Source organism: Diplotaxodon limnothrissa, linkage group LG7 (assembly GCF_057381915.1).
Source record: "Diplotaxodon limnothrissa isolate DT_005_m linkage group LG7, D_limnothrissa_male_GT1.1, whole genome shotgun sequence".
Lineage (NCBI taxonomy): Eukaryota > Metazoa > Chordata > Actinopteri > Cichliformes > Cichlidae > Diplotaxodon > Diplotaxodon limnothrissa.
Window position 1 is genome coordinate 58,190,452 of NC_140602.1, and position 21,327 is coordinate 58,211,778.

General features: G+C 41.5%; 1 protein-coding gene across 1 annotated transcript in view; it reads left to right on the forward strand.

Annotated features, from left to right (window-relative positions):
* ttc28 (tetratricopeptide repeat domain 28) overlaps positions 1–21,327 on the forward strand; it is a 167,029-nt gene that overhangs the window by 106,254 nt on the left and 39,448 nt on the right. Inside the window, exons 6-8 of the mRNA XM_085358541.1 lie at positions 8,229–8,450; positions 9,329–9,517; positions 9,618–9,714. Of these exons, the coding sequence (XP_085214667.1) occupies positions 8,229–8,450; positions 9,329–9,517; positions 9,618–9,714 (508 nt within the window). The remainder of the gene's footprint in view (positions 1–8,228; positions 8,451–9,328; positions 9,518–9,617; positions 9,715–21,327) is intronic.

Here is a 21,327-nt window from a genome sequence, read left to right on the forward strand (position 1 = left end):
AGAAATCCTACCAGTGGCTGGACAAAGCTGGACTGAAAGACAGCACAGAGGCATTAATCATGGCAGCACAGGAACAAGCACTGAGCACAAGATCCATAGAGGCTGGGGTCTATCACACCAGGCAAGACCGCAGGTGCAGGCTCTGTAAAGATGCCCCAGAGACAATCCAGCACATAACAGCAGCGTGCAAGATGCTAGCAGGCAAGGCATACAGTACATGGAACGCCATAACCAAGTGGCCGGCATAGTGTACAGGAACATCTGTGCCAAGTATAACCTGGAAGTCCCGGGGACAAAATGGGAGATGCCCCCAAGGGTGATGGAGAATGACCGAGCTAAGATCCTGTGGGACTTCCAGATACAGACGGACAAAATGGTGGTGGCTAACCAACCGGACATAGTGGTGGTAGACAAACAGAAGAAGACGGCCGTAGTGATCGATGTAGCGGTTCCGAATCACAGCAACATCAGAAGAAGGAATACGAGAAGCTCGAGAAATACCAAGGGCTCATAGAAGAGCTCAAGAAGATGTGGAGGATGAAGGTGACGGTGGTCCCAGTGGTAATCGGAGCACTAGGTGCAGTGACTCCCAAGCTAGGCGAGTGGCTCCAGCAGATCCCAGGAACAACATCTGAGATCTCTGTCCAGAAGAGCGCAGTCCTAGGAACAGCTAAGATACTGTGCAGGACCCTCAAGCTCCCAGGCTTGAGGGTCCCGAGCTTGAAGGATTGACTGCCAGCAGGGGCGGCTGGGGAATTTTTTTTATTTTATATATATATATATATACAGGGAGTGCAGAATTATTAGGCAAGTTGTATTTTTGAGGAATAATTTTATTATTGAACAACAACCATGTTCTCAATGAACCCAAAAAACTCATTAATATCAAAGCTGAATGTTTTTGGAAGTAGTTTTTAGTTTGTTTTCAGTTTTAGCTATTTTAGGGGGATATCTGTGTGTGCAGGTGACTATTACTGTGCATAATTATTAGGCAACTTAACAAAAAACAAATATATACCCATTTCAATTATTTATTTTTACCAGTGAAACCAATATAACATTTCCACATACACAAATATACATTTCTGACATTCAAAAACAAAACAAAAACAAATCAGCGACCAATATAGCCACCTTTCTTTGCAAGGACACTCAAAAGCCTGCCATCCATGGATTCTGTCAGTGTTTTGATCTGTTCACCATCAACATTGCGTGCAGCAGCAACCACAGCCTCCCAGACACTGTTCAGAGAGGTGTACTGTTTTCCCTCCTTGTAAATCTCACATTTGATGATGGACCACAGGTTCTCAATGGGGTTCAGATCAGGTGAACAAGGTGGCCATGTCATTAGTTTTTCTTCTTTTATACCCTTTCTTGCCAGCCACGCTGTGGAGTACTTGGACGCGTGTGATGGATCATTGTCCTGCATGAAAATCATGTTTTTCTTGAAGGATGCAGACTTCTTCCTGTACCACTGCTTGAAGAAGGTGTCTTCCAGAAACTGGCAGTAGGACTGGGAGTTGAGCTTGACTCCATCCTCAACCCGAAAAGGCCCCACAAGCTCATCTTTGATGATACCAGCCCAAACCAGTACTCCACCTCCGCCTTGCTGGCGTCTGAGTCGGACTGGAGCTCTCTGCCCTTTACCAATCCAGCCACGTGCCCATCCATCTGGCCCATCAAGACTCACTCTCATTTCATCAGTCCATAAAACCTTAGAAAAATCAGTCTTGAGATATTTCTTGGCCCAGTCTTGACGTTTCAGCTTGTGTGTCTTGTTCAGTGGTGGTCGTCTTTCAGCCTTTCTTACCTTGGCCATGTCTCTAAATATTGCACACCTTGTGCTCTTGGGCACTCCAGTGATGTTGCAGCTCTGAAATATGGTCAAACTGGTGGCAAGTGGCATCTTGGCAGCTGCACGCTTGACTTTTCTCAGTTCATGGGCAGTTCTTTTGCGCCTTGGTTTTTCCACATGCTTCTTGCGACCCTGTTGACTATTTTGAATGAAATGCTTGATTGTTCGATGATCATGCTTCAGAAGCTTTGCAATTTTGAGACTGCTGCATCCCTCTGCAAGATATCTCACTATTTTTGACTTTTCTGAGCCTGTCAAGTCCTTCTTTTGACCCATTTTGCCAAAGGAAAGGACGTTGCCTAATAATTATGCACACCTGATATAGGGTGTTGATGTCATTAGACCACACCCCTTCTCATTACAGAGATGCACATCACCTAATATGCTTAATTGGTAGTAGGCTTTTGAGCCTATACAGCTTGGAGTAAGACAACATGCATGAAGAGGATGATGTGGACAAAATACTCATTTGCCTAATAATTCTGCACTCCCTGTATATAGGAAAGAGAGAGAGGGAGATGTAAAAACATATATGTCTAGACCAGTCCATGTATGTCTGTGTACATGGACTGGTCCAGACATATGACTGTATTTGTGTGTGTGTGTGTGTGTGTGTGTGTGTGTGCGTGCGTGCGTGCGTGCGTGCGTGCGTACGCCTGTGTTTTTTCTCTTAAAGTAAGATGTTCTTAAGGGAAATCAAAGACTTGTCTGGCCAGTTGACTGTAGACACAGATGTGTCGTCATTTATTAAATCTCCGTTTCCTGCCTGGAGCTCCAGCACAGATGTGTCAACTGGATTTTATGTGTTTACCCTCATCACTTGGGTGGGGACATGGATTTCTGTAGATGTGTGCTGTCGTATTTTTCACAAACATGCGCTCACTTGTGAACACACATGAGCAGAAAGAAAAGAACAGGGTATTCTGATGTTAATCACAAGTGGTAAATTCCACTAAAGGTCAGTTTGGCTGTTTTCAGTGACAGTTTTTAGCACTGATGAAACCTGATTTAAAAGGACATGGATGTGTATTATCTGTCCATATAGGCTGCAATTGAAATGAAGGAATAGATTTTTCTATCAAATTCCTCTGGGGCTCAAACTAATACTGCATTTTCATTGCAGTATCAATTACTTTTATCTATATATGTCAGAAAACAATTTTAAAAACTGCTGCTTAGAATTGAACACAGATCAAAAAGAAAAAATTCAAATAACCTGCTTTAGTTTACTTATCCAAAACACATCAACTTTCCTATCAAACTTGACAACAAAAAGTAGCAAATATTTTTTAAAATAGACTGTTGCATTTCTGGTTTAAAAAAATTGAAGCCATTTATTAATTAATCAATAATTGACTGCACACCTAACACAATCTAAATGGGTGACCTCTACAAAAATTATCCACCTCACAGTTGTTATACAATTTAAAAAATTAACTATAGTCTAGCCCAGGGGTCCCCAATCCCAGTCCACGAGGGCCGGTGTCCCTGCAGGTTTTAGATCTCACCCTGGGTCAACACACCTGAATCGCATGATTAGTTCATTACCAGGCCTCTGGAGAACTTCAAGACATGTTGAGAAGGTAATTTATCCATTTAAATCAGCTGTGATGGATCAAAACCTGCAGGGACACTGGCCCTCGTGGACTGGGATTGGGGACTCCTGGTCTAGCCTGTAAACATGCAACATGTACACTAACAGTCACCATTGAAGTTGAACATTTTAACATGGCCATCTATAGAGGGACTGAACTGCATTTAAAGGCAACCTCAAGTGCTATTATATTGGTTATAATCATGCTAATAACCCCTCTTTAAAAAGTTATTTTAATTTTTACTTCTTTACAAATTCTGTAAACCTTTAAACATAACTTTTGACTAAGCTTTGTCTGTCCCTTGTGATTTTCTTTGAAAGGTCAAATTCACATTTTACTTTTTAAGTTTGTGTGTGTGTGCGTGTGTGTGTGTGTCTGAATCAAAGATAGGCTGCTGTTTGTGCTCAGATGGCCTCTAAACTTAATTACTTTCACTGTGAATGAACCAAAGAAATGGTTCTTACTGTGTGAGGTTTTACCTTAGGACATGGTTTATTGATTATTACTTCTCACTGTGTGTTCACAGATATGCACATTGTTGGACTTCAACAGATTGAAGTCATTATCATAGTGCCAAGGAAATAACACTGTTTGTGTGAGTCATTTGAGGTGTTGTTTTAGACTGCAGCACACTGTCTCAGTGTTGCTGTAACAAGCTGAGACTCTGCAGGCCTTTACGCTAAACACTGAGGAGAGAGCGATAAAGCCTGATAGAAATTCTTCAATTAATTTATTGGCCAAATCATATAAGATAGTATTTAATTATGATGCTCAGTGTATTGAAAGCAAAAATTATTATTTCTTTTTTTTTTTAATGTAATTCAATTGTGGCATAAATTCAGAATAACATAACATTGTGTAAGTCATGGTACACAACGTAATCAGACTGTGTGTAAAAGAATAAAGTAGCCACTTTGATATAGCACATTTAGTAAGCACTTGAGGAAAGTTGATCAATCCTCAAGGTTGCCATGCTTTAATGGCTGTTGGACTCTATTTAGGATCATAATTTACAAAATGAATTTTGTGCTTATTCAATTAGATAAAGATCTTGTTGTTAAGAATATAGACTGACCAGGAAAGTGTTTACTGTGTTCATAAACCCAGGGATTTTTCTTTCATAGACTTTTATATGGTAAATGGTAAATGGCCTGTATTTATATAGCGCTTTTACTAGTCCCTAAGGACCCCAAAGCGCTTTACATATCCAGTCATCCACCCATTCACACACACATCAACACACTGGTGATGGCAAGCTACATTGTAGCCACAGCCACCCTGGGGCGCACTGACAGAGGCGAGGCTGCCGGACACTGGCGCCACCGGGCCCTCTGACCACCACCAGTAGGCAACGGGTGAAGTGTCTTGCCCAAGGACACAACGACCGAGACTGTCCGAGCCGGGGCTCGAACCGGCAACCTTCCGATTACAAGGCGAACTCCTAACTCTTGAGCCACGATCGCATATTTCAATTAGAGGAGTCACCCCCGGCTGGTCATTGGGACAAATACAAATGGATTTAGGCACTTCAGTGTTATCTTTACTTTTCAGACCCAGGACTAATGCCACTCCTTGCTTTCACCACAGAATACTCTCTAGTTTAAATAATGTTAGGTCCCAGTCACACAGGCATAGAAACTGCTTGGCAATCGCCTGTGTTCCCCAACCAGTTCCAAGTGTTTGCTGGAGAATGCTTGCCATCAGTAAAATTGATCCCAACAAGATATATGCTGGCACACTGAAAACCTTTTTGTGATTGCTTTGGTTGCTAGCAGATTGCCATAATCAGCCATAGTTTGTATGAAAGACGCCAACTAGTCTACAGGTAATCATCAACCATTCATTAAATTACTGAAACTGAAGAATGTCACACAAACTGGAAATGTCAACTGTTTGTCTTCAAATTATATACAATTTGAAATCTTTTGGTTTCTTATTGTCTAAAATGCTGTTCTCTGTTTCTGGCTTGCATTTGTGCTGTTTGGTGGTTAGTTAGTGTTTGTAGAAAATTTGGTATCTTCCATGCAAATTGCAATTCCACTAGTCTGTGAGTCTGCTACTAAATCAAGCAATCAAAGAGGTTTTTGTTATGGCAGTTTCACCCAGCAGTAGACAGCGATCTCCACCAACCACTTGCCACCCAAGTGGGGAATACATATTTTTTTGCTAGTGACTATAGGTTGCCAGGGGTTCATCAAGGCCTCTTGGCCTGCATGACTGAGGACTTACCAAGATAGGTGCACCCATATCTGGTATATATTTCCCTTACTTCTGGGATCTGTCATGTATAGATACATTAATTAATAAGACATATGTCAGTACACACTGCTGCTCTTGTCTCATTCTCTTGTTTAATTTGAAACAAACCATTGCTCACACCTCACATCTTTTTCATATGCCTCCATTGATAGCAAACAGATCAATCCCAATAATCTCTAGATTAGTTATGAATCAGTAGGCTGCTTTTAAATTACTAAGGCAAAAATGTAGTGGGTCACATTTCTTCTCAGATTTTTTCTGTCAAATATGAGAAGCAGACAAGACTATCTGACATGGATCTGACATTCCGTGTGTGTGTGTGTGTGTGTGTGTGTGTGTGTGTGTGTTAGGGCTGCCACGATTAGTCAACTATTCACGATTACGTTGACTATCAAAATCGCCTAATTTAATACTCGACGCATCGTTTGAAGCTTTGTAAGATCCCAAAAGACGCAGGAAATAATAGTAGGATTTAAGAGTGTAATAATGGACTGAAACAGAGGATGGCAGCACTGCATGGACAAGAATGCCAGCTGCCGTTAAACCCTGAAGATAGAGAAGCTGTGTCCGGTATTGTAGCTGTGTCCAAATTCAGGAACCGCATCTTCCTGTGCCCGCAGTTGTAGGCCGATTACGTTACAGCAACACGACGAAGACTGACAAATGCGGCCGGCAAATGTGGCCGACAAATGCACCCTTCGTTTCCCCAGATTTGAAGGATGGGTCGGGTGTATACTTCGTGGCCCAACCTATCCCTGAATTCATGCCACAATGGTGGTATCTAGTTAGTTTTAATATTACTCTTATTATTCTTTCTGGGTCACAAAATAAACGTTTAACATATTTTCAGGCCAGAATGTAGCTGTGTAAACTTCAAATATCTGCTCAGTTTATCAAGACACCACATATTTTCAAAAGCGCTCCAACGTTTTCAGAGACGTCTGTTACCCACCAGCTCGATAGCTAGCCGGGGTTCAAGGCTCACTAGAGCCGGTGAGAACACCGGACTCCCGGAAAATCGTTTTCAAACCCACCCCCGTCTTTCGCTACTCAGATTAAACATGATATATAAGTCACTTAGATAACTTGAAAATGTTATTGTTTGGCTTTTTTCAGTATTTTATTTGTTCCTGAGTAAATCGGTTTAGCTGAGATTAAAGTTATTGTTTTTACACCACTGAATAAACATCAAGCAGACAACTGATTATCAGAAGTGTGAGATGCTCGAAAATATACTCCGGTGTCCTGTTATATTTTAGATAGCAAGGAGCAGACGGCTGAGTTTATTAAACTTCACCGAAACAATCTGCAAATTTCATTAAAATTTAATAAACTATCATCTTGTCTTTATTTTTAGTTAGCACATACCTTAAACATTTAAAGCTGTAAGCTAATGGTAGTTATATAAGAGCAGATGCATGCTGGTGCAATAACCTGTAGGTTTTACATCCAATGGATGCATGATCTGATTAGTCGACTAATCGCAAAAATAATCGGTGAGTAGTCGACTATCAAAATAATTGTTTGTGGCAGTACTAGTGTGTGTGTGGACATGAGTTCTTATTTTCATGCACATGCAGGCATGAAGACAGCAACGAGCGAGCTTAAGATGAAACCCTCATCTTGATTTGCATGGTATTATGCCTGAAGAAGCTCTGTAATTAGCAGGATGAGGGGTGCTAGAAATCATTAGGCAGCTCAAGGAGCTATAAAAGGGTTTCATGTGTTAACTAAAACAGAGTAATAATAGGGTTGCTAGAACCTGATACAAAGCTGAGGTGGTGGTGGCAGAGGGTCAGACTCTCACAGCAGGGTCTAAATAAGATGTGAAGGATGAGCTTTCACTCGTGGCGCCGCCAAGATGTGCGTGTCCTCCATTGGCAAGATTTTATTTGAGGTGGGAGGAGGTGATGCCTGTTTTCCTCACTTGTTTATCCTGCCTCCTTTCCCATTCTCCCTGAACTATCCCTTTCTTACCCAGAAATGACACCTTTATACAGCTGATTTGCAGCAGAAACAGAAAATAAAAACAGAATGTAATTTGTGTTTACAAAATGTAAACACAAATTACATTTTGAAGGAAAGCTAATTGCACAGACAGGATTATAGTTTCTATCAACATAACAAGGAAGTGATTAGTTATTTGGCATGTTAGACAATGCTTTTTTTTCCCCCAAAAAATTATAACTGATATCAATTGAAACTGATCTTATTTTTCTGAATACATTTCTGACTGCTCATTATCTTTTATGTAAATGGATGGACAATTAAAACTGAAAGTGTGAACATTTTAAGAATGTAAAAATGTAAGAATTTTTTCACTTATTTTACTGGCAAACCTACTTAAGATCAAATTGGTCTGTGTACGGTTCATGAAGTACATTTATTTTGCCACCTCTGGTCTACATGATTGTGTTCCTGTTTATTATAAGCATGTGAATTATTGTGTACCTTTTTTTTGTTGTTTGTTTTTACTGAACACTGATCAATGTATGTATGTTGTGCATGTGTGATTTCAGGCTGCATCTAGTGCTCTAAGCAGTCTGGGTCATGTGTACACAGCTATTGGTGACTACCCTAATGCACTTGCCAGCCATAAACAGTGCGTGCTGCTGGCACGGCAAAGTCAGTGCAAGCTTTCCGAGGCTCGCCAGCTAGGCAACATGGGTGCTGTGTACACTGCGCTGGGAGACTTCACCAATGCTGTCCAATGCCATGAGCAGCATCTGGACATTGCAAAGGTATAGTGGTAATGTAATATATTCATATTACATTACCAATATGTTTTTCTTTGGTTTTCATCTCTTAAAAGGTGCAGTTTTAATTTAAGCTCTGCATATTTTAACCATGACAAGGCAACAGTATTTCTATTTAGCCTTTGGTGTTTTGAGATCTGTGCTGCTATTTTGTAAACTTTTGATATTTTTTCTTAGTCCTTCCCACATTTCCACAAAAGATTTGACTAAATCTTCACCATTTTCTGGTAAAAGGATATATTACACAAAAGTATAGCCCAGCTAAAGCTTTAGCTGATATCTTTTTAGCATTATATTTGTTTGGGATATATAAGTTGTTCCTTCACATTCTGTTAATAGATTTATTTTATTGTAACTACTTAATTAATTCACAAAAAGCACCTCTTGACTGACCACAGTGAATTTTGGAGTTTATCTCAAAAAGGTCATGCCTAAAAGATATAGTGGTTTGTTTTGACTCAGTTGAATAACCACTCTGCAGCTGCCACAAATACTCATCACAGCACCAAATTCAGATTAATCCACTGCTAGTCCCCCTGACTAACATTAACTAAAAGTTAGTGGCCAGAATTATGAATGCCTAACTCACTCACTAATACAACACTGGGTTTGATTTCTTCTTCTTCTTTCTTAGACATTCACACAACACATAGATTTACACAGTTTATATCAGGATAATGATTTCCTGAGAACCTAGCTTAAATACACTAAAGGATCATTTTAGCAATATGTCCATCTTTAACTGTCTGGGATAGCAAAAGAAAATATAAATGTCGTGATCTCTGTGGAAATTCCATTGCATGCCAATAAATAACCACAAAGGTAATTTCTTAGTGACGGTGAAATGGTGGTTTGTTTGGCAGAGTCTGGAGAACCGACGTGAGGAGGCACGAGCGTACAGCAACCTGGGGAGCGCTTACCACTCCCAGCGGGACTTTGACAAGGCCATATCGTACCATACAAGAGTGCTGGAGTTGGCCCAAGAGCTGGTCGACAGAGCAATTGAGATGAGGGCATATGCTGGTCTGGGGCACGCTGCCCGATGCATGCAGGTTGGTATATAACTATAAAGGTGTAGTTAACTGAAAAACAAATAACTACGAAATAATGAATCACAGTCTGATAAAAATGCATTATTTTTGTTCGGTTCAGGACTTGGAGAGGGCTCGTCAGCACCACCAAAACCAGCTAGAAATTGCTCAGGAACTGCAAGACAGAGCAGCACAGGGCAGAGCCTCATCCAACTTGGGTAGGTTTGATGGAGGGTCATAGAGGGGTCACCTGGCTGGAGGTAATAGGTTTTTTAATTTGGCGTCTGAATCTGGGATTTTGTTGTGGGAAACTAAAATGGTATGCCTTTTTTAGCTTTGGTCATTTTAAATGGCAAATCTATCTTTTACTAACAGTAAAATCAAAGTATGGCAGGTTTGACACACTGTGGTACTCCAGAACCTGTTGACAGCTACTGTGTAACAAAATTAATAAAAAAGTAAACCGTTATTTACTTTAGGTCTTGAGTGGTTCACTCTCTGTGCCATCAATAGCACAATACTACACTCACTTGGATGTGCACCTGTGTATCCTATGCAGCTGCAAACATTTGATCAACTAAAACAGACATGTACACCTTTGGTTCCTGTCAACATTTTTTTCAGATAATAAGACTGCATCAATGCCATTCTTCCCCTTTTGGCAAACAACAGATTCAGCAGAGCTAATTTTCAGCTGCAGTCCATAGCAGGTACAGTGGGGCAAAAAAGTATTTAGTCAGCCACCGATTGTGCAAGTTCCCCCACTTAAAATGATGACAGAGGTCAGTAATTTGCACCAGAGGTACACTTCAACTGTGAGAGACAGAATGTGAAAAAAAAATCCATGAATTCACATGGTAGGATTTGTAAAGAATTTATTCGTAAATTAGGGTGGAAAATAAGTATTTGGTCACCTCAAACAAGGAAAATCTCTGGCTCTCACAGACCTGTAACGTCTTCTGTAAGAAGCTTTTCTGTCCCCCACTCGTTACCTGTATGAATGGCACCTGTTTGAACTCATCATCTGTATAAAAGACACCTGTCCACAGCCTCAAACAGTCAGACTCCAAACTCCGCCATGGCCAAGACCAAAGAGCTTTCGAAGGACACCAGGAAAAGTATTGTAGACCTGCACCAGACTGGGAACAGTGAATCTACAATAGGCAAGCAGCTTGGTGTGAAAAAATCAACTGTGGGAGCAATCATCAGAAAATGGAAGACATACAAGACCACTGATAATCTCCCTCGATCTGGGGCTCCACGCAAGATCTCATCCCGTGGGGTCAAAATGATCATGAGAACGGTGAGCAAAGATCCCAGAACCACACGGGGGGACCTGGTGAATGACCTGCAGAGAGCTGGGACCAAAGTAACAAAGGTCACCATCAGTAACACACTACAACGGCAGGGAATCAAATCCCGCAGTGCCAGACGTGTTCCGCTGCTGAAGCCAGTGCATGTCCAGGCCCGTCTGAAGTTTGCCAGAGAGCACATGGATGATACAGCAGAGGATTGGGAGAATGTCATGTGGTCAGATGAAACCAAAGTAGAACTTTTTGGTATAAACTCAACTCGTCGTGTTTGGAGGAAGAAGAATACTGAGTTGCATCCCAAGAACACCATATCTACTGTGAAGCATGGGGGTGGAAACATCATGCTATGGGGCTGTTTTTCTGCCAAGGGGACAGGACGACTGATCCGTGTTAAGGACAGAATGAATGGGGCCATGTATCGTGAGATTTTGAGCCAAAACCTCCTTCCATCAGTGAGAACTTTGAAGATGAAACGAGGCTGGGTCTTCCAACATGACAATGATCCACAACACACCGCCCGGGCAACAAAGGAGTGGCTCCGTAAGAAGCATTTGAAAGTCCTGGAGTGGCCTAGCCAGTCTCCAGACCTCAACCCCATAGAAAATCTGTGGCGGGAGTTGAAAGTCCGTGTTGCTCGGCGACAGCCCCAAAACATCACTGCTCTCGAGAAGATCTGCATGGAGGAATGGGCCAAAATACCAGCTACTGTGTGTGCAAACCTGGTAAAGACCTATAGTAAACATTTGACCTCTGTTATTGCCAACAAAGGTTATGTTACAAAGTATTGAGTTGTATTTTTGTTATTGACCAAATACTTATTTTCCACCCTGATTTACGAATAAATTCTTTACAAATCCTACCATGTGGATTCATGGATTTTTTTTTTCACATTCTGTCTCTCATAGTTGAAGTGTACCTCTGGTGCAAATTACTGACCTCTGTCATCATTTTAAGTGGGGGAACTTGCACAATCGGTGGCTGACTAAATACTTTTTTGCCCCACTGTAGGTGGCATATCAAATGAATCAACAAAACCAAACAGATATATGTGGGCACAACTGAAAGACAGAAAGACATGTAAAATAAAACACATACCATACAAGACAAAGAGTGGGCTTACAGTACAGACAAAAAATTAAATAGACGAAATTGGCCAAAGGCTGGACCAGAGTGCAAAATATAACAGTGTGCTGGTGCACCACAAAAGGAAGTTAGATATTTTATTTACTTTTTTAATAGTAATAGTTCACAGGCATAATTCTCAACAGCATCCATCCATCCATTCGCTTCCACTTATCCTTTTCAGGGTTGCAAGGGGTGCTGGAGCCTATCCCAGCTGTCATAGGAGGAGAGGCGGGGTACACCCTTGACAGGTCGCCAGTCTGTCGCAGGGCTAAACAACAGCAATGAAATTAACAACGATAAGATGAAATAGACAAATGTGGGAAATGTAATCAATTTGCACTGTTACCCTAGAACAGGGGTTAGGGTTGCCAACCGTCCCTTAAAATACGGAATCGTCCCGTATTTAGAAACAAAAGTACACGTCCCGTATTGAGCTAATAAGGGACGCACTTTGTCCCGTAATACAGTGAGAATCAAAAGTAGTCTATAAATGTTTATGGATTTAACGCTTTGTTTGAAAACATAATTCCCAGCCCCTCTCCTGCTTTGTGACCAATGAGCTGACAGCACACTTATGACAATTCGAGTATGACAATTCAGATTACCGCTCATCTCATTGGTCGAGGAAAGGTCGCTTACGGAGAAAATACCGGAAGACAACAGATGACCACAACAAGAAGCATGGCCAACAGGGAAACAAACGCCGTCACTGCGGTGCAAGTCTCGGACGACAGTACACCTAAAGCTGGGCAGACACTGTGCGATTTTTTTCAGTCGCGTTATTCAGCTCCTGCTCAAACTGCACGATTGACTCGCAGGGGTTAGAAGTTGGTAGGTCACGATGCAGGTCTCACACTATACCGCCCGATGCTCTGATGCGACCTGAGTGCTCACACTGTGCGTCCATAAAATTAAGGTTATAACAGAAAATCTGTCGCTCGCTCTCTCTGTCTCTCACTCACACAGACACACCACCACCATCAACTTTGCTAAATTGCTAATGAAAAACATGATCAGGCAGCTGTGATTTAGCAGCGATGTAGATCCAACTATTTTCACGGTTGTTGTGGTCGTGATAATTTTGTGAGGCCACATCGAAAAGGCTCGGATGAGCTTTTCAAAGTTCTACAAGTTGTGCCTCCATCGCTTGTGTCCAGATCACACGCTGCACAGCCGTGCTGCTCCGTCTTTTTCACGGCGTTTACGTGTTTGCGCGTGAGCAGTGTGAGCGGCTCACGAGCGATTGATGATCGGGAGCTGGTCGTGAGGTGTTAATCACTTCTCGTTACCCCACGTATACTACACGATGAAGGCCAAAATCGGTCCGATCACTCAAAAATCGGCTCAAAATGGGCCTAAAACCGCACAGTGTGAGCCCAGCGTTAGAGCAGCAATGTTTGTTCCCCTCAGAGAAAGGGAAGAATGGGAAAAGGAAAACACCTGGCTGGAAAAAGTTAATATGGGCATGTGCAGTGAATATCAGCGCTATGTGGCCAGAAGTGTGATAATATAATTTATTTTGTGTAATAAACGACTGCAAGGATAGATGATTACAACAAATAGATGACTAATACATAAAAGTAATACACAGATGAATAATGATGATGAGTTAAGATGCGTAATCATGGGAACAAGCGGGTTTTCAAACGGGAGCAGCTGATTAGCATTAGAAAAGCTGAAATAATACCTCAGCTGAAGCCAATTGTACTAAATGCACTAAATGTGCACTGTTACAAGAATATTTTTCTTTCTATTGTTTTCTATTATTTTAAGTTAAGCAGGACAGAGTTCTTTTAAAGAAAGATTTACTTATATTCTCAAAAGTTAAGCATGACAGGCTTCTGTTTAAGAAAGAGACCTGTTTTATGTGTTAATGTTGTCATTTTGAGCTAAAAATAAATGGCTAAATGATCATTTGTTTCACATGTGTTCATATCACAAAGAATACACATCTACTTAAATCAAATTCAAGTCAAAGGGTTAAAAAAAATAATTTCACACACAAAAAAAGAGCTAGAAAATTCACCACACTGGGAAGGGTGAAGACAACTGGGTCGCCCGGCCCTGGCCACGAGGTGTCCCTTATTTATTTTTCAGGGAGTTGGCAACCCTAACAGGGGTCTGCAACCTTTAAGACCCAAAGAGCCATTTGGACCCGGTTTCCACGCAAAAGAAAACACTGGGAGCCACAAATACTTTCTGACATCTAAAATTAAGACACTGTATATATTGTTTTTTTTACCTTTATACTTTGTATAAACAACTAAGGTGTGTTGCTTATGAAATCCATGAAGTGCTACAGAGAAAATCACATTTTATTTATGTAATTAACACATTTTGAACTCTTAAAGAAATATAACAAAAGGAAAGACACCAAGCTGAAGTAAAATGATCCAGCAAACAAAAACTGTTGTGAGCCGCCCCCCTTATATCGCCTTTGGGCTTTTGGAGCCTTGACCTGACTTTTAAAAACTAATTGGAAAAAAGCACTATGCTGCTGAAAAATGAAAAATAGATATTTACAGAATTCTGCCTAAATATGTACTTTACCTGGTTAATGTGTGTGGCGGGCGTGGTCTGCAGCGCCGCTGCAGGGGAGGCGGACCCACCTGAGGGGCACCAGCAATCACGCCTCGCCGCCTTAACGTCTGTGCTATCTATGCTGTTGTGTTGGTATGTGTCGGGCTGTGAGCTGAAAAGCTGCAGCCGGCTGTATGTGTACAGCAACCGTGTGTGAAAAGTGGTCAATAAAGAGATGCTGAAAAGCATGTTCATGGAAACATTGTCGGGTCTGCCGTGATATGTTTACAATGGGACTTCTGCTCCTGAACCTCCGCACACAGCGTCTGCAAATTGGGGCTGTACGAAGTCACTTTCATCTTTACACAGGACTGTAAGCTGTCATCTGTGAGGCGTGAGCGGTGTTTGTTTTTAACATAGTTCACGGTGGAGCTGCTGACATAATGTGGATCCGAAGATCCATAATTGGCCTCGGTTGAAAGTCTCGATAAATGCACGGCGTTTCGGCGGGTACACCGGCTTCTGCGAGTGTGATGCTTATTTTGAGCGATGAAAAAATAATAGAATATAATTTTATTTTTCTATTTCAATATTAAAATTCAAATTCAAATTTTTATTTGTCACGTACACAGTCATACACAGTACGATATGTAGTGAAATGCTTGGACAACTGCTCGAGACCTAAAGAAAACAAAAAAGGAAAAGGCTATGAATAAGAAAGGAAATAAATATGAAAAATTAAAAAGGGTAAATTTAACTAGGAAGGAATAAAATATAAATTAAGGTTAAAAATGAAATAACTGTACAACACAAATTAGAATGAAGGGTAAATTTAACTGGGAAGAATAAGATAAAGATAAATATATAAATTAAAGTTGAAAATAAAATAACTGTACAACAAAATACACAATATAGAACTATATAAGAATGTATGAAGAAATCTAAATATAAATAAATATATACACAATAACAGCAGCTGTACAAGTATTAACCGGAAATGAAGAATATAGTGACCAGTGTTGTGCAAAACCAAAGTCCAGAAAGTCCAGTGTGTGTGTAAGAACCATATGTGTGGGTCAGTACTGTGTGGTGGTGTGATTGAGAGACCGTATCGCCTGCGGGAAGAAGCTCCTCCTCAGTCTCTCTGTGTTGGTCTTCAGGGAGCGGAATCGCTTTCCTGACCTCAACAGAGAGAACAGTCTGTTGTTGGGATGGCTGAGGTCCTTCACGATCTTCCTGGCCTTGGTCCAGCACCGCCTGCTGTAGATTGAGTGCAGGTCAGGGAGCTCGGAGTGGATGGTGCGCTCAGCTGACCGCACAACCCTCTGTAGAGCTCGTCTGTCCTGCATGGTGCTGTTCCCGAACCAGGTTAAGATGTTTCCCGCCAGGATGCTCTCTATGGTGCACGAGTAAAAGTTCCTGAGCACCTTGGAGGGCAGTTGGAAGTCTCTCAAGCGTCTGAGGTGGTAGAGACGCTGTCGGGCCTTTTTCACCACGGTGTTGATGTGACAGGACCATGACAGGTCCTGCGTGATGTGAACTCCGAGGTATTTGAAGCTGTCCACTCTCTCCACTGGGCACTCGTTGATGACGGGGTCTGGTAGTTCCTCTCCTGCTTAGTGCTGAAGTCCACTATCAGCTCCTTTGTCTTACTGACGTTTAGAAGGAGGTTGTTCCTCTGGCACCAGTTCTCCAGATTCCTAATCTCCTTCAGGTAGGCCGTCTCGTTGTTATCAGAGATCAGGCCCACCACGACGGTGTCGTCAGCAAACTTGATGATGGTGGTGGAGCTGGTAGTGGCCACACAGTCATATGTGTACAAAGAGTACAGCAGGGGGCTCAGAACACACCCCTGGGGGGCTCCAGTGCTGAGAGTGGTGGAGGCTGAGACATGTCCGCCCATCCTTACTGCCTGTGGTCTGCCAGTTAGGAAGTTGGAGATCCACTGACACATAGATGAGCTGAGTCCCAGATGCTCCAGCTTGGTGGTGAGTGTGGAGGGAATTATGGTGTTAAATGCAGAGCTGTAGTCTATGAAGAGCATTTTAACATAATTCCCCCTTCTAGTGTCCAAGTGAGTGAGTGATGTGTGGAGGAGATGAGAGATGGCATCGTCTGTGGAACGATTTGGACGGTAAGCGAACTGTAGTGGGTCCAGTGTGTCTGGTAGTGAAGAAATGATGAAGTCTCTGACCAGGCGTTCAAAGCACTTCATCACTACTGAGGTGAGGGCTACAGGGCGATAGTCATTGAGAGAAGCAGGGTGGGGTTTCTTCGGGACAGGAACAATGATGGACTCTTTGAAGCATGTGGGGATCACCGACTGAGATAAAGAGATGTTGAATATCTCAGTGAACACAGGAGCTAGCTGGTATGCGCAGTCTCTTAGGATACGACCTGGGATGCTGTCTGGTCCTGCTGCTTTCCTGGTGTTCACTCTCTTGAAGGCTCTCCTTACTTCATGCTCGGAGATGACGAGCACGTTTCCGGTGCTGGCAGTATCTTCCTGTCTGCAGCCGTTAGCGCCGCTAACACTAGCATTGTTGGAGACCTTATATATTACAATAATCTTCCAATTTAGAACTACAAGTTAAAAAAGAACTAACATAAATAAAATACACTTCAGCTAAATACTTCTAATTTATTTTCCCAAACCATGCAGAGCCGCACTATAGGGACTAAAGAGCCACATGCGGCTCCGGAGCCACAGGTTGCCGACCCCTGCCCTAGAAGGTACATAGACGACAAGAGGGACGGTGTAAAATTGCTATTTCTATGCTTTGTACCTTAGAAAGAAAAGAAAAAAAAAACGGAGGGCCCCTGCCTCAGATGAACAAAAGAAGAAAAGGCTTTTGAAATTCTACAGTATGCCTTTAAATCACTAGTTCATATTCAGTTCATTCCATGATCTGGCATTATAGTCAACAGCAAGCGAGACACTGATGTGAGAGTGCTAAAAGTTTATTCACAAAGTATACACTCATTCAGGAAAGAATGATTGAATGAAAGATGATGGCTCTGGGATGGGATGGGTACCTCCCGTTTCCAAGATTGGTGGGGGTACTGGGAATGGGGGGCTCGGGTGGGTGCCTCCTGGAACTGGTCGTCATGTGCCATCGGGGGTGTGCTGTGGTGCCTGGGTCTTTGCTGGCTGGTGTCCCTTTTGGGCTTCGGGTCTGTTCACTTCCCTGTGCTGTGGCCCTTCTCTCTGGGTGCCCCTGACGCATCTATGGGTCTGCTGGGTTTTTTCCCACACTTCATGCTGGTGTTTTGGCTTCTTGGCCTTTGCTATTGATTTCGACCACCTGGGTTTTCTAGGTGCATGTGGGTTCTCTCTTTGTTTGGATATTTGAACTCTGGTAATTCGGGATGAGAGATGAGGTGTCCTCACAGGACAGTTTACCTCATTGTCTGGTCTTATCTGTGCTTGTGTTTTCATCCTTGATTAAATGTTTGGTTTTATGTGACATCATCCTCAAATCTGAAAGTCTTCACAGGCCCTCAGTTTGGTATGAAAAACCCTTCAAGTGATATAAAAAAATACAAAACTGCATCCTGTGTTTTATTCAGAAGATATTTAAGAAGCTTGATCCCTGGGAGAGACTGACTGGGCTCTTGTCCTGGGCTAGGACAACTCGGTCTACATCGATCTGTAACATTAAGTACACACAAAGCATTATTTGTTTGTTATATTGCAGACCTGTGTGAGTTTGCACTAGCTGTAGTGGCCTAGTACAACACGTAGATGCTGCAGTTTTGACATCTTGTTAAATCAAATTCAAGGATGGGAGCTTTATATCATGCGATGGTCCTGCTTCTTAAGGGCCTATCATTTGACTGCAGTAGCGTCTCTCTGGACAATCAACACTCATGTTTTATTAAGTGGTTTCTGGTTTCTGCGGCCACAGTGATATCTGAGATGCTGTGAACCTGAATCCATCGCTGAATGGACAACTTGCCACGTTGTGCATGTATACGGCACTGTGCACTAAAAGTAAAGTGAGGATGCCATCTTAGATTTCTGGGGATTTAGACTGTCTCAATGTTTTTTATTTTTTGTTGACTTTTTTTTTTATTGTTTTGCAACTTAAAATAAAAGGGAAGCTAGAATTCTTCTTTCTGGTGTTCTGAACTGCAGCGCCCTTCTTCAATTCCTAAATTTGTTCAAAGAATGGAAATACAGTCATGGAAAAAAGAACAGACGCCATTTGACAATTTAAAGTTTTTTCATGGACACAAAAAATGTATTTGCTCATTACTAGGGCCATATTCCAGGAAAAAGAGTTGATAGTGGGAAATTTACACCATAGCTACACTCCAACTGCAAACCCAGCTGAAAACCCTACGACGTAACCTGATGTGCACCTCCCTAGAATTTAAACTACACCTCTCATTAAAATCGCCTGCAAAAATTGGGATTTTCAGCTACTTTTTTGCCATGCATTTTTTTTAAGGTATCAGTGACAGAATAACAATCATCTTCTGAGTTCAAGGAATAATAATCATAGCATCATAGCAGTGTTCACAAATGTCAGGAAGTTAAATGCGAAACAGTTACTATCACTATCAACGTTAACTCAATAAGAAAAAAATCTCTTCTATGGTTGTAAGAGAGCCATGAGTGAAGACTGATATTAGAACAAATTATAGGCTAAATGGTTACACTGAGGGGCATTAAAGAACAGTTTTTATGTAAATCTCAAAAATGAGCACATTAAGCGTTCACTGAACAGTTTATGCCAACATAAAGTGTTCCAAAAGTAGTTTTTTTATTTAATAAATGGTGGAAAATAAATTAACCCTCTGCAAATACCTCCTCTGATCAGACTTTGAAATGCCAAAAAAACTGCAGTCCTACATGAAGCTGGTTCTAAAAAGCAAATCACTCCCATGTTAAAATGCCAAACTTCACAATATTAACAAACACTATGATCTCTTCCAAATATGAGACATTCTGGCTCCAAAAACCAACATGGCAGCAGGAAAAGAAATGAGGCCTTATAACGTAAAGCCCAGAAATCAGAGGATAACTATATAATGGCTTTATCTATCTTTTATATACAGTCTATTAAACTCTGCTCAGGTAATATTGTGCGATTTCCACCACTCTTCTCACTTTATGTCACTGCAGAGCTTTTTTGTAGGCAAATGAGTGAAAATTGCTTTATTTTCTATCTGAAGTAAGTAAAAGGAAAACATGCACACTGCAGTGGTTCAATAGATACTTTGATGTGTGACTATAGGCTACTGCTGAAGTTGCTGACACTCTCCTGACAGATGAGCTTCAGTCTGTGTTTCAGATCAATGATTCACATCATCATTTATGGATGATTACGGTTCTTTGACTCTGAATGCTGACTTGACAACCTTTCACTCTGCTCTCCTCTGATATTTTCTCTCCTCCTTTCCTCTTCTTCTGTTCTTCAATTTCCAACCCTAATTTCTTCCTCTCATTTCATCTTTTGTTTCATAATGATTTCGTCCCCTATTATCTTTTACCTTATTTTGTCTTTACACTCACTACATTTCCCATGTTTTCATTACTTCATTCTTCCTCTTTCTTTTCTTCCTGATTTTACTCCTTCCTCCCTTTCTCTCTGTGCATTCCTTATCTCCTTGCCATTCTTTTTTTCTTCTTCTTGTGTCTCCTGTTTTCTCCTTGCTGTGTTTTTTTTCTCCTGTTTTCTTGGGTTTCATTCTCTGTTTACTCTTAGTCCCCTCTTTTCCAGTCTGACCTTTCCCTCTTATTTTCTTCTTTCCTCACCTTTTTGTTTTCTTCTTATATCTCCTTCCTTCACCTCTTCCTTTCTGTATGAAACATGAAATTTGGAGATTATCTCAACCTAAATTAGACCATATAATACTTGTATTGTATTTTACATAGCAGCACCTTTAAAGTCCAAAAATAACTAAACTAGGCCAGTGTCTGGCTGCCCAGTGGAACTCCTTAGTGATCTGTGATGGTACCGTTTAAATCTTAATTACCCTTTTTCTTGTGTTGGTAGCACACCATGCAGTATCTTGTGTTATTGTATGTCTGCCTTTGACTGTGACCCAGTCCACAAATCTTTGTCGCTCCTCTCAGGGTAGTCCCATATGAACGGACTCTTGTGGCTCCTCCTGGCTAGGCTAGGTATCACAGTGACTTGATAGTAGGGGTATGATAGTATGATAGCCCCTTTCCTGAAGGCTACAACTGACACCAGTCTGTGTCCACTGCTTGTGAAGCTCTCCCGTGTTACTGAATCAACTTTTACTGACGATGCTCTCAAGCTGTTTCCTGTTGTTTGTGCGCTTTTTCTTGCTATGCTTTTCCCTTCCAGTGAGCCTTCCCTTGGTATGCTTTAATACAGCACTCTGCAGACAGCCTTTCTTGTGGAGAGTGTCAGTGTCTCTACATCTGGTCAACTGTTAAGTCAAGCAGTTTTTCCCACGACTGATTCTGTGTACTGAACTAGAACAAGACATATATGGAAATTATATTTTAATTTCAAATGAAAGATACTTACTGATTCTTTGCTACTATGGGCCTGAAGATATGGTCCATTACTGTAAGAGTACAGCGCTCATTTAAGGATCCAGAAGATGGTTTCCAGTATACCTCACTCGGTTAAGCAGGTGACCCATGTGCTGTAAGGCTGCTGAAGATGTCAATAAATGCTCCAAACCAGAAAGCAAGAAAAAAAAAAAACGACCCAGAAGACATGTGTGAAGTAATTTCTTTGCCTACTTGAATAATAAATTCTTTATATTTAACTTACTCTCTACAATATTCCAAAATGTATGTGTGTCTCTCTCTCATCTCGAGTTATTTGCTAACTTTAGCTAATAAACATGTATTCTTCTTTATGATGGTCGGACAGAAATAACTGC